General features: G+C 35.5%; 1 protein-coding gene across 1 annotated transcript in view; it reads left to right on the top strand.

Moving 5' to 3' along the window:
- Positions 1 to 9,296, top strand: part of prt (putative mushroom body vesicular transporter portabella) — a gene marked incomplete in the record, with an annotated part of 153,486 nt that extends 144,190 nt beyond the window's left edge. Inside the window, 2 exon segments of the mRNA XM_075291325.1 lie at positions 8,614 to 8,970; positions 9,031 to 9,296. Coding sequence (XP_075147440.1) covers positions 8,614 to 8,970; positions 9,031 to 9,141 — 468 coding nt within the window.
- Between the last annotated feature and the right edge of the window lie 3,713 nt (positions 9,297 to 13,009).

Below are 13,009 nucleotides of genomic sequence, written 5' to 3'. Positions count from 1 at the left end.
TTTTGACAACATATTTTATACAAACGAAATTGGATATAAAACTATTTTTTTTATACAAAATTTTCTACAGTAAAAATGTTTTATAATAATTTTTTTTTTTTTTAAGTATTTCTCTAAAAATCAAAACACATGGCTAGGAAAAAGTTTATAAAGTGTACCTGACGCTATCGCTAGACACTCTTGTTTTGTTAGATCTGTTTATAATGCAGTATGTTAACATATTCCATCATACCCAATAAACACAGGATGAGCGTTTTTCAAATGCAACAACTTTTCAGTTTGAGGGTAAATATAATTTTCAACATAAATTCAACTTGACTTGAAATAGCTCATCTTCAATACATCTTCAAATTGTTTGCGAATTACTTCCAATTTGCCAAAATGTTGACGAAATCTTTGAAAAGGTGTTGAAGATAATATGAGACAACTTTGACAAAACGCTACCCTAAAATGCAACGAAAAAACCATGTGGTTTTCAATACTTATTTGTGCAACGAAGTTCGTGGTGAATTGCAAGAAATAAAAAAATGGAAAATTTTAGACTAATAACCAAATAGTTTATAAAAATAGGTAAGTGGAAATAGAAATTGAAATAAAACTTTAAGGAAGTCACCAAATGTATATCTCTTTGCAGAAATCTAAAATTATGGATTCTACGTTCTTGAAAACATTATAAAACTGACCAATGAAAAAATGGTGGACAATTAACTGGAACTGCTTCAAATAGTTTATAATAATTGGTACGTCAATATGAAAAATTAAATCAACACTTTAAATTTAAATCTCTTTGCAGAAAACTGAAATCTTTGGATACTACATTCTTGCAAACAATAAGAAGCTGACCAATGAAAAATGAGTGGCTTATCGACAAGAAAAAGATTCCAGAAAGATTACAAGTGCAATCAATTAAAATTGTTAAAAACAACAAATTGTTGAAATCAACAACTTCTGGATGAAAATGTGCATCACATCGTCAGTTTAATTCATATGCTATTATCAGTTTAAAATGGATATTTTGTGAATTACTTCTGCTGGAAATCAATTCTAACACGCGGTCCAGTACGTTCCTAATTTCAAATTGCCCGCATGTTAATAAAAGGAAGGAACCAAAAGGAAGGAAATCGAATTATCAATGCAAAAGTGTTTACTAATAATGTATAAGATATTTAAAGTTTTGTTGTTTGTTTTTTTTTTGTGTTCTTATTTGTTGATATGTTTAATAAGATTATTATTTATCAATTGGTGTTGTAATGTATTATGTAGTGTAGTGTATTATTATATTTTATTTTGATGAAAATGAATAAATTATACAAAATTCATAGAATTATGGCTTTGACTTTCAATTGGAAGTGGGGATATCATTCATACAAATTTAGGTTGAAAAGTATTTGCAACGATGTTAATTTTGAATTTGACTCGCATCGAAAATTGTTTGACAAATTATTGAGTAGCGATGCATTCCAATTTGAGGATAACACTTGAGATATTATTGCTAATGTGTTGAATTTCACTGTTGAGGGTAATGCCTGTTTTTTGTTGAGAACGCGATTTTCTCAACAATTTCTCAACTTGAATATTACCCTAATCCTTTGGAAAAATGTTTGAAAAATTGTTGAAATTTAGCATTTTTCAAACGTTTATGTTTATAGGGTATTTTGAGAAACGTCCTCAAAAAAAAACCTTTATTTTGTCTATAGCGAAAAGGTAACTTAGTTTTATATGTATTTTCACTTGGCAATACTGGTAGGTGATTCAAGGTTTGCGATTTAATTATGTCATTTTTAATTTTTGTTGTTCTGTTGCTTACGTTTACTGGTTCAAATATAGCACATGTGCAATACGTGTTAATATCATCCAGCAAAAAGAGCGTGTATAGCTCAGTATGTAGCGCATTCGAGTGAAAGCCCTGAAGTCCGGGTTCGAATCCTATTGCACGCTGAGACTACATATTTATAGTTTTTATTTAATTGTCCCAAACAAATTTTATTAACTCAGTTTAAAAAGCATAAATGTTCGAAACTTAATTAGACAAATAAAATATCCTTTTGAATGAATTGTAATAATAGTGTTTTGCATAAGTCCAATCTTTTTAAGTAGCACTCTAGAATTGAAATGATCATTGTATGAATCAGAATGTAGATGGCTTGTTTAACTTAGTAAAGCTTCGAACCAATAGTAATGTTTTATGCGTACTCATAGATGTCGGCACATGTCTGGCACGTTTGTTTTTAATACAGGTGAGGTGGCAATAGTGCCAAAAAAATGAAATATGAAAGTTGTTATAAATATTAGAAAACAGGGTTATAAATTGTTAAACTGTAAGTAAATATATATAAACATAACATAGCAATAAATCAAAAATGCAATCTCAAAATTTTCAAAAACAGTCCCTGAACTATACGATAGACTGAAGTCCCCAAAGTATGCGGTATATATGTCCCCAAATGTCCCCGAAATATACAGTACATCGGAAAAAAGTCCAAAATATACGGTATGGTGGTATGAAGATCCCTTTGTCATTTTTATATATTTTCCACTGTTTTTTTTTTATTTCCTTTGTCTGAATATTTTGACATGCGAGGGCGGTGGGTGGTCAAGCAACTCGTACTTTAATTCGTTGATTTTAGCCATTGTTGAACACTCTTGTGCGCTGGTGCGTTGTCTTGATGAAAAATAATTTTTTTGTGTTGTAAGCCAGGACGTTTTTCTCGAATTTGTACATTTAATTGATCCAAAAGGTTGCAATAGTACTCTGAATTTATTGTTTTACCCTTTTGCAGATAGTCAATCAATAAAATACCTGTGAAGTCCCAAAAAACCGTTGCTATAACCTTACCATCCGATTGAATTGTTTTGCCTTCTTTGGGGCACTTCCTCCAGCTTCAGTCCATTGTTTGGATTGTTCTTTTGTCTCTGGAGTATAGTGGTGGATCCATGTCTCATCAACAGTTATGAAACGACGCTTAAAATCCATTTTATTTCGCTTAAAACGATCCAAACAAGCTTGAGAAATGTTCATTCTTATGCGGCACTCATCCTGCAGAAAGCTTTTTCATCTGTATTTCTTCATGAAAAATTAAATGGGATCGATCGCTTGAGATGCCCATGATATTAGCAATTTCACGCACTTTTATTCGTCGATCATTTAATACCATATCATGCACTTTGGCTACAATATCTGTTGTTGTTGCTGTCCACTACGTGGTTCATCTTCAATGCTTGTACGACCACGTTTAAATTCAGCAACCCAAATTTTTACTGTTGCATATGAAGGAGCACTTTCACCTAACACATTCACTACATCATTATGAATTTCTTGTCCCGATAAACCTTTTTTATGTAAAAATTTTATGACAGCATGCATTTCTAATTTTTCCATTGTAAAAAAATTGCGGATGCGTCCTTTTTGAACATGTGTTCATAACAGAGAAAAAGTTTCTAAAACACTTAACTTTTTTCTGTTTATACCGCGCTTTTGTGCTAGGCTAAGAAGTTTCCAATTTTTTTTTTTTTTTTGATGAACAAAGAAAACAGAATTGTGCCCATAATACCAAAATGATAAACAAAACACATGCCCTGTTCTTTTTATGACCACTTAGTGTTAATAGATTTTTGTTTATTTTAACGGACTGTTTTGGTCAATATATATAAATGCAAATAAAACAAGTTTATTTCATCTTCTTTCTCGATGTTTCGTCGGCTTTTTTCCGACCTTTTCAAGAGAATTTTTTTATTTGAAATATCTGTACAGGAAAATTCTATTTAGATTTCAGTAATTGTGGATTTTAGTTCTTACTTAAGATTGTTTTACATTTGTTTCATTTATAAATTAATAAACTGGACATCACAAACAAAAATAATAACTAAATAAATAAAATGTAAATATTGCAGCAAAACTTAAAATCTATATCACAAAACTATGTATGTTTACTCTTTAAACTATTGCAATGTGTTGTGCTAAAGCTATGCTTTCTCTATGTTTGTTGATGTCGGCTTCATGTTCTGCCATTCGTATTTTCAATTGTCTTCTTGTTGTACCCACATAGTGCATGTTGCATGTCTCCCTTTCGTTTCCATTGCATGTTAGTTCGTACATTTTGTCTGTTCTGTTTGTTTGTCTTATAAATAATCGTTGCAGTGTGTCGTTTCTTCCTCTATTGATCTCAACCAAGTTTTGCATTCCGTCAATTTGGGGATAAATGGGACACTGAAAAAAATGATTGAGTTCTCCATTTGTATTTTTTCTTTATGAGTTTTTGGATGATGAATTTTGTTAATTAGTGAGTTGATTAGATGTATTTTGTCGAAGAATATTTTCAATTTTTAAAATATTTTGACTTTTGAATCTGTCATCACTCAGGTACATTACTTTCTGTATAAAATTTGAGGCTGTATTTATCTTCATAGTTTTTGGTTGGGCTGAGTGATAGTTTATCATTCTTCCCGACGCTGTAGTTTTCGTGTACCAGTCTGTAATAATTGAGCTTCCATCTTTTATCATTTTCATATCTAAATATGGGATTTCTCCGTTTTTTTCTTTTCAATGGTGAATTGAATTTTGGTGTGATACGAGTTCAGTAATTTCATTATTTCCTGCTCGTTGTCCTTGTTGATTATTGCCTTGTTGATCGTTCACGTATTTTGTTATTAGTTTAATTTTTATATTTTTATACCCTCCACCATAGGATGGAGGTATATTAACTTTGTCATTCCGTTTGTAACACATCGAAATATTGCTCTAAGACCCCATAAAGTATATATATTCTGGGTCGTGGTGAAATTCTGAGTCGATCTGAGAATGTCCGTCCGTCCGTCCGTCTGTTGAAATCACGCTAACTTCCGAACGAAACAAGCTATCGACTTGAAACTTGGCACAAGTAGTTGTTATTGATGTAGGTCGGATGGTATTGCAAATGAGCCATATCGGTCAACTTTTACGTATAGCCCCCATATAAACGGACCCCAAATTTGGCTTGCGATTGCTCTAAGAGAAGCAAATTTCATCCGAACCTGCTGAAATTTGGTACATGGTGTTAGTATATGGTCTCTAACAACCATGCAAAAATTGGTCCATATCGGTCCACTTTTACGTATAGCCCCCATATAAACGGACCCCCAATTTTGGCTTGCGATTGCTCTAAGAGAAGCAAATTTTATCCGATCCGGCTGAAATTTGGTACATGGTTTTAGTATATGGTCTCTAACAATCATGCAAAAATTGGTCCACATCGGTCCATAATTATATATAGCCCCCATATAAACCAATCCCCAGATTTGACCTCCGGAGCCTCTTGGAGGAGCAAAATTCATCCGATCCGGTTGAAATTTGGAACATGGTGTTAGAATGTGGTCTCTAACAAACACGCAAGAATTGGTCCATAATGATATATAGCCCCCATATAAACCGTTCCCCAGATTTGATCTCCGGAGCCTCTTGGAGGAGCAACATTCATCCGATCCGGTTGAATTTTGCAACGTGGTGCTAGTATAAGGCCGCTAATAACCATGCCAAAATTGGTCCATATCGGTCTGTAGTTATATATAGCCTATCCCCAATCACACAAAAATCGGTCCATATCGGTTCATAATCATGGTTGCCACTCGAGAAAAAAATAATCTACCAAAATTTTATTTTTATAGAAAACATTGTCAAAATATTATTTCTATAGACAATTTTGTCAAAATTTTATTTCTATAGAAAATTTTGTCAAAATTTTATTTCTATAGAAAATTTTGTCAAAATTTTACTTCTATAGAAAATGTTGTCAAAATTTTATTTCTAAAGAAACTTTAAACTTAATTATATACGAATTTAATCGGCCTTTTTATACCCTCCATCGTAGGATGGAGGTATATTAACTTTGTCATTCCGTTTGTAACACATCGAAATATTGCTCTAAGACCCCATAAAGTATATATATTCTGGGTCGTGGTGAAATTCTGAGTCGATCTGAGCATGTCCGTCCGTCCGTTCGTCTGTTGAAATCACGCTAACTTCCGAACGAAACAAGCTATCGACTTGAAACTTGGCACAAGTAGTTGTTATTGATGTAGGTCGTATGGTATTGCAAATGAGCATTTCGGTCAACTTTTACGTATAGCCCCCATATAAACGGACCCCCAAATTTGGCTTGCGATTGCTCTAAGAGAAGCAAATTTCATCCGATCCTGCTGAAATTTGGTACATGGTGTTAGTATATGGTCTCTAACAACCATGCAAAAATTGGTCCATATCGGTCCACTTTTACGTATAGCCCCCATATAAACGGACCCCCAATTTTGGCTTGCGATTGCTCTAAGAGAAGCAAATTTTATCCGATCCGGCTGAAATTTGGTACATGGTGTTAGTATATGGTCTCTAACAATCATGCAAAAATTGGTCCACATCGGTCCATAATTATATATAGCCCCCATATAAACCGATCCCCAGATTTGACCTCCGGAGCCTCTTGGAGGAGCAAAATTCATCCGATCCGGTTGAAATTTGGAACATGGTGTTAGAATGTGGTCTCTAACAAACACGCAAGAATTGGTCCATAATGATATATAGCCCCCATATAAACCGTTCCCCATATTTGATCTCCGGAGCCTCTTGGAGGAGCAACATTCATCCGATCCGGTTTAATTTTGCAACGTAGAAAATTTTGTCAAAATTTTATTTCTATAGAAATTTTTTTCCAAATTTTATTTCTATAGAAAATGTTGTCAAAATTTTATTTCTATAGAAACTTTAAACTTATTTATATACGTATTTAATCGGCCTTTTTTAGTTTAATATATACCACTTATGGACTATGTGGTATATATTACGGTGTTAGGAAGTTTTAAGATACATTGCCATCGGCTTCAGTAGAAGTTTCTACGCAATCCATGGTGGAGGGTACATAAGCTTCGGCCTGGCCGAACTTACGGCCGTATATACTTGTTACTGTTTAACTCCAATATCACTTCATCCAAAAGATTGTCTAGCCAATGGGGGTTTCCCATTGGCATACCATACGTCTGATGGTAAATTGTGTCGTCCTGCTAGAAGTAATTGTTATCGTTAAGACAGAATTGAAGTATTTGGAGTATTTTTTGTTTTGGAATTTTCGTGTATTCTTTAAGTTTATCCCATTTTCCCATGATGATCTTAATAGCTAAGTGTGTCGGTATATTAGTCTCCCTAAAATACAATATTTGTGTATTTTAGGGAGACTGTATAGTGTGCTACCGCACAATTTGACGTTAGCCTGAATTTTCCCATTTTGTTATATATTCTTTTTTGAAAAGTTCTTGTACAATATTGTTATTTGTCCTTTGTAGTTTTGAGGTTGGATCTTCTCGTACTTTTCTGTATGTGTTTTTGTCTTCTAGTACATCATTCATCTTGTTGTTGTAATCTACTTTGTATATTACCACCGTCTTATTTCCCTTGTCTGCATTATGCATGTCCACCCAATCATAAAATACTTCTCTTCACTCCGAATACTCATTTTAGTATTCAAATTAAATAATATATAGACTTTAGCATATCAAATTTTTGGCGAAGCCTTATTAATATGTCAAGCGTATAGCCAAACCAAATGATCAGTTTTCCAAAACAACATAAAAGCAGTTTCACAGAAATTGCTCTCTTTTGATTCTCTCGCTGTGTTATGTTGATATCTTTCGTCAACCCTCCCGGTTTCCATCTCTGTTTCTTTCTCTATGCTCTCTGTCGCTCTCTGAATAAGATATCACAACATATATATGTTTACTGGAAATTTGTAAATTTATATATGTTTACAGTCACACATATTATTTTTATGAAACATTCATGTCCCAAACATAATATATTCTAACATATTAACATATGTGTCCCAAACATTTAATGCTACTGTAGGAACATACAATTTTTGCTCTTAAATATATTGTGTTTAAAAAATTCTGCCCGCAACACATTTTGTTTATATCGGAACATATGAAAAACATATTTTTCCAACAGTGTAGGTATAGCCCCCACATAAACCGACACCAGAGTTGTCGTGTGAATCCTCTTGGAAGAGCAAATTTCATCCGATCCGGTGGAAATTTGGTACGTGATGTTAGTATATGGCCTCTTACAACCCTGCAAAAATAGACTCCATATAAACCGTTATATAATATAAAAATATATAAACCAATGTCTCCAAGATTGAAGTTAAATCATCTGATTCGACTCAAATTTCATCTGATCCGGTTGGAATTTGGTCCTCTATTACCATGCAAAAATTGGTTCACATCGGTTCATAATTACCTATAGACTTCTCTATATAAAACGATAAAGAACTAAATAGGCTTATGCACTTTTTTGTTTTTGCAATGTAATGCTTTTGTAAGTCTAAATGAATGAATTTACTTGTTATAACTATTATGGTATTCGAGCTTTTTGATCAAAGAAAATGAAGGAATGAGCAACTTTATTTAAACCGGATCTGTCAGCATGATTACTAAAAAAACTTATCCACGCAAGAAATTATATTTTAACTCACGCTCGCATTGTTTTAGTTAATTCTATTCAGATTAATTCTATTAATTTTATTCTTACATTTATTTATTTTGTAAATTTCATATATAAACTTATTGAGGATAAAAATTTTTATCTTTTAATAGATTCCTACGGCTACTACCGTAGCGCAATTACTATTGCCTCATTTTGGTTTGGGTCTAGGAATAGGTATTATTGATGCTGGTCTGGTACCACTTCTCGCCACATTTGTCGATGCTACGCTGGCAGCAGAGGATGACATGGACACTTCTGATATCAGATCTAGCCATTCATTGAGCAGTTACGGAAGCGTTTATGCAATACAACAAACATCTGTTAGCTTGGCGTACTGTTTGGCACCTCTGATAGGCGGAGAATTGGCCCAAGCTTTTGGGTTCGCTTGGCTAATGAGGATTGTGGGAATTTTTAATATAATTTATGGCCCTGTGCTTGTTTATCTCTACTATAAATATGACCCAAAGGTAAGTAAAATGATTCTAGAAGGACATGCATATATAAATCTAAATATTTTCTTTTGATAGATTATACGTGAAAAGCAACACGAAATGCTCTTAAGCTCAAGCGGAGGAAGTGCAAGTTGTGGGCGTGGCAGTAAATATAAACAACTTTATAATTCCGTCGATGCTGAATGAAACCTTTTTTAAAACTAGACACAATGTTTCGAAATCTACTATCGTAACGTTTTTTATAGCAATAAGTTCTATTATATGTACATTTATTCAAAAGTTGATGTTAAAAAAGAAGGTATGTAAATGTTCTCAAAATAAATCATACAATGCTCGCAGAACGATGCTCTGCCTTTTCCATATTTTTGCAAAATTGCAGAAATTTTATCCAAGGTAATTTTCGTCGTTTTGACGATTTTTGAAGGTTAATTTGGCATGTGACGATGTTTTTAAGCAATATAGTTATGATTTGACGGTTTTTGAAAATGTTCGACTCAAGTGTTTCCTTTTAATTTTTATGACGATTTTTAAAACTAACGTAACATAGTTATAGTTAACGATTTTACATAAGTGGCAATGTAAACGTGTTTTTGTTTTAATCTCACTGCTATGAAAATGTTTATCCCGAAATCAAATACAATCGAACTAGCCCTCACACGAAAATGATTTTAAGTACACGCAAAAAATAATTCTTTCCTCCCAAAGGATCTTTCTCAACCGTCGAACTGAACGGACGTGTTTTTTAATAGCGGATTATTTCATAGTAATAGGTACCTATTAAGAATTTCACGTGTGGGAAAATTAAACCACGATGTCATCCACTGGGTTGCTAACTTCAGGGCCCAGTGGACGGGTATCGACTGAAGTTATCAATTTGGGCAGTGACCAAGAGTCAGGCCCAATTAGTCGAGTTGTAGACGGGTCGACAGTAGAGGTGTGCACGTGAGACGAAATTGTCGAGACTCACGAAAATTTTCGTGACTCAGGCGTGAGTCGTGAGTCACGCTGGCGGCAACGGCGTGAGTGTGCGTGATTAACCAACCAAATGTCGTGCGTGAGCGTGAGTCACGAAAATAATATCTTCGTGAGTGTGCGTGAGTAACGAATTTCGGAAAAACACGCTCACGAAAATAATCCCGCTGACGAACATAAAATGCTTACGATTTGAATTCATTTATACGATTTGAATTCATCTTCCAACCGCCGATTGGAAGGTTGGTCGTTTGGATGAGGTGGATGGACCAAGACGACATGCGGTGTTTATATTGAACATTGAGTCGCTGCCACATCTAGCCCAGACCCAAGGACGTGTAAGTTATGGCTTTCATGACATCCATATGAACGTATACAAAAGCGATCAGCCAAAGGATTCCGAAACGGTAGAGTTAGAAGAAGAAAAATCTTGCGAAGCCGAAGACGACATAAAACTTGCAGACATTGACGAACATCGTATGCGGGAAGTCCCTACAGGCTCAAACCTCACCAAAGCTGAACCTCGGGTTGTTGCGAGAGTCACCGAGATCTGTGAAGAGGAAGCCCTTGATGACTCAATTGAAGCGGCTGATGTGACGGTTGTTGAAAATTTGGATGGTTCTACTTGTGCTGCTGGGAGCCACCGTGGTGCAATGGTTAGCATGCCCGCCTTGCATACACAAGGTCGTGGGTTCGATTCCTGCTACGACCGAACACCAAAAAGTTTTTCAGCGGTGGATTATCCCAACTCAGTAATGCTGGTGGCATTTCTGAGGGTTACAAAGCTTCTCTAAGTGGTTTCACTGCAATGTGTACCGCCGTTCGGACTCGGCTATAAAAAGGAGGTCCCTTGTCATTGAGCTTAACATGGAAACGGGCAGCACTCAGTGATAAGAGAGAAGTTCACCACTGTGGTATCACAATGGACTGAATAGTCTAAGTGAGCCTGATACATCGGGCTGCCACATAACCTAACCTAACCTACTTGTGCTGCTGTATAATTTTGAATATTCAGGGAATATTCTTTTCCTAATATTGTTCAAGTACAAAACAAGAACAGTTGTAGATGGGACATAGGGTACTTGAACCGTATGTTGATTTGAATGATGTAGAATGCAAATTTGTTCTAGCATAATGTTTTATTTCATTCACGTTATTTATACTAAATAACTGATGATTAATCGATATACTAAGTTAACACGTACCGTATATGTAGCCTATGCTATGTCAACGACTTAAGTAATATTTATGCTGACTTAGATATTAGTGTTAATGAACTAGTGCAGCAGAAGTCGACAACCTGACCAATTGTTGACGGTGAAATTAGATTCTTTATTTAAATTGGTCGGCTATTGACTTCTGCTGCTTACAATGCAAATAATATTTAAATATATATGCTTGATAATATAGCAGCGTAAATGCTGTTTACTATGGGTTTAATGTTAATTATATTTATGCTATATAATATAGCAGCGTAATGATATAATGAAGCTGCGTTTTTGAACATTCTCCCCCACGTTGAACGCTGCAGGTTCAACTAGCAAGATACATTTAAATTTCGGGTGACTGGGCAGTGTACGTGTCCGGAACGGTTTGACGTGGTTGTGGAGTGGGTGGTTGGATTGATTCACCTCCTCTGTTCAGAAATCTCCATCCAAGGTAGAACATCAACAGCATAGAAGACATGATAAGAGCTGTGTAACTTATCGCCATATGGTGATGTCTGTCGGAACGGTAGGTGGTGCGTAAACTTGAAATGTCAGCTTCCTGTAGTTTGTTCTGGAGATCTGTTAGCTGCTCGGTATGGTTTATTAAAAGCTGATCAGTCGAGTTGAGAAGTGCAGTGGGCTCTCTCTCATGCGTTGTTAGATTAAATTTCGGAAAGCGAGAGTAAGATGCTTGAATAAAGCTTGATGCATTATAATGACCTCGAAGAGTGACTTACGAGGTTTTAAGGGTGCAAATTGGTTCAAGGTTGATGATTCCGGAACCTTGGAGCGTGTATTGTAGAGTTTTTGTTCCGCAAACAATGCTGAAGTCAATTTCACATGTGGTAGCATAAATCCATTGGTTCTTGTGATGTAGTTGTTGCCAGATGATAGGCTCCTTGTTGAATACAGTTGCGAATGTCATCGCTGGAGAGTGGCATGTATTCATCTCGATGAAGATTGATCGCCAAGTACTCTGTTTGGGGGTGTATCGCAACAAGGGTGCCGTTCTCGTTTGCGGGCACCGCGAATATCTTCAACAACTCAAACGTTTGCAGGTCAACTAGAGGAAGTCTTATCTCGAACATAACCTTGTCTTTAGTGACTGCTGCCTTTGCTCGCATGATTTTGTAGAATTGCATGAGATCAATGTCATCGAAAGGTGGAACTCGTGATATCGGTAGATGAGCCTTGATTACGTTAATTTCTCTTTGCAGCTGATCCGGCGTTAGTAAGGATGGACTGATCCTACCGTGATGAGAGTCTGTAAGAACATTAACGATTTCCGCTTCAACTTGGCGTAGTCTTGTTGCTGCTAGAGTTAGTTCGTTGGCAAGAAGAGATACTGTGTGAGCTATCCTTAGCTGAGCTTTGTCTTCTACCACTTGGTTATGTATCGTCGATATGGTGGTTTGGACTTCATTTATTCTTCATTTATTCTAGTTCATTTATTCTACTTTTTAAGGATAACTCGTCTTCCTTTATTATATTCAAGGTCGAGTCGATAATTGAGGTTTGATTGTGTAACAGGGATGTGAGGTGGCTTCTGTCCGTCTCTGCTCTTTGTATCGTATTGTCCATTTCGGTGGCATAGTCCGCGTCTAGAATTCCAAACAGAGATCTTGCGACATTACCGACAATATTTAGAGCACCTCTACGCAATCTCCTTGGCATGATGATATCTCTATCTTGGATTAAATCTGCTCTAGTTTGCTTGAGATGAGATGCGAAGTTGTTACACATTGCTTCGTGAGGAGACATTTTGCATAGATCGGAGAAAATCTTTATACCGTCAGCGAAGTTGTCAATTTCTGATCTAAAGGGTATAAGATTGTAGTAGACCATGAGCTTCCATTCTGCTGTGGCTATCCGTG

This window comes from Haematobia irritans, chromosome 1 (assembly GCF_050003625.1).
Source record: "Haematobia irritans isolate KBUSLIRL chromosome 1, ASM5000362v1, whole genome shotgun sequence".
Taxonomy (NCBI): domain Eukaryota; kingdom Metazoa; phylum Arthropoda; class Insecta; order Diptera; family Muscidae; genus Haematobia; species Haematobia irritans.
This window is presented reverse-complemented; position numbering and strand designations above follow the sequence as displayed.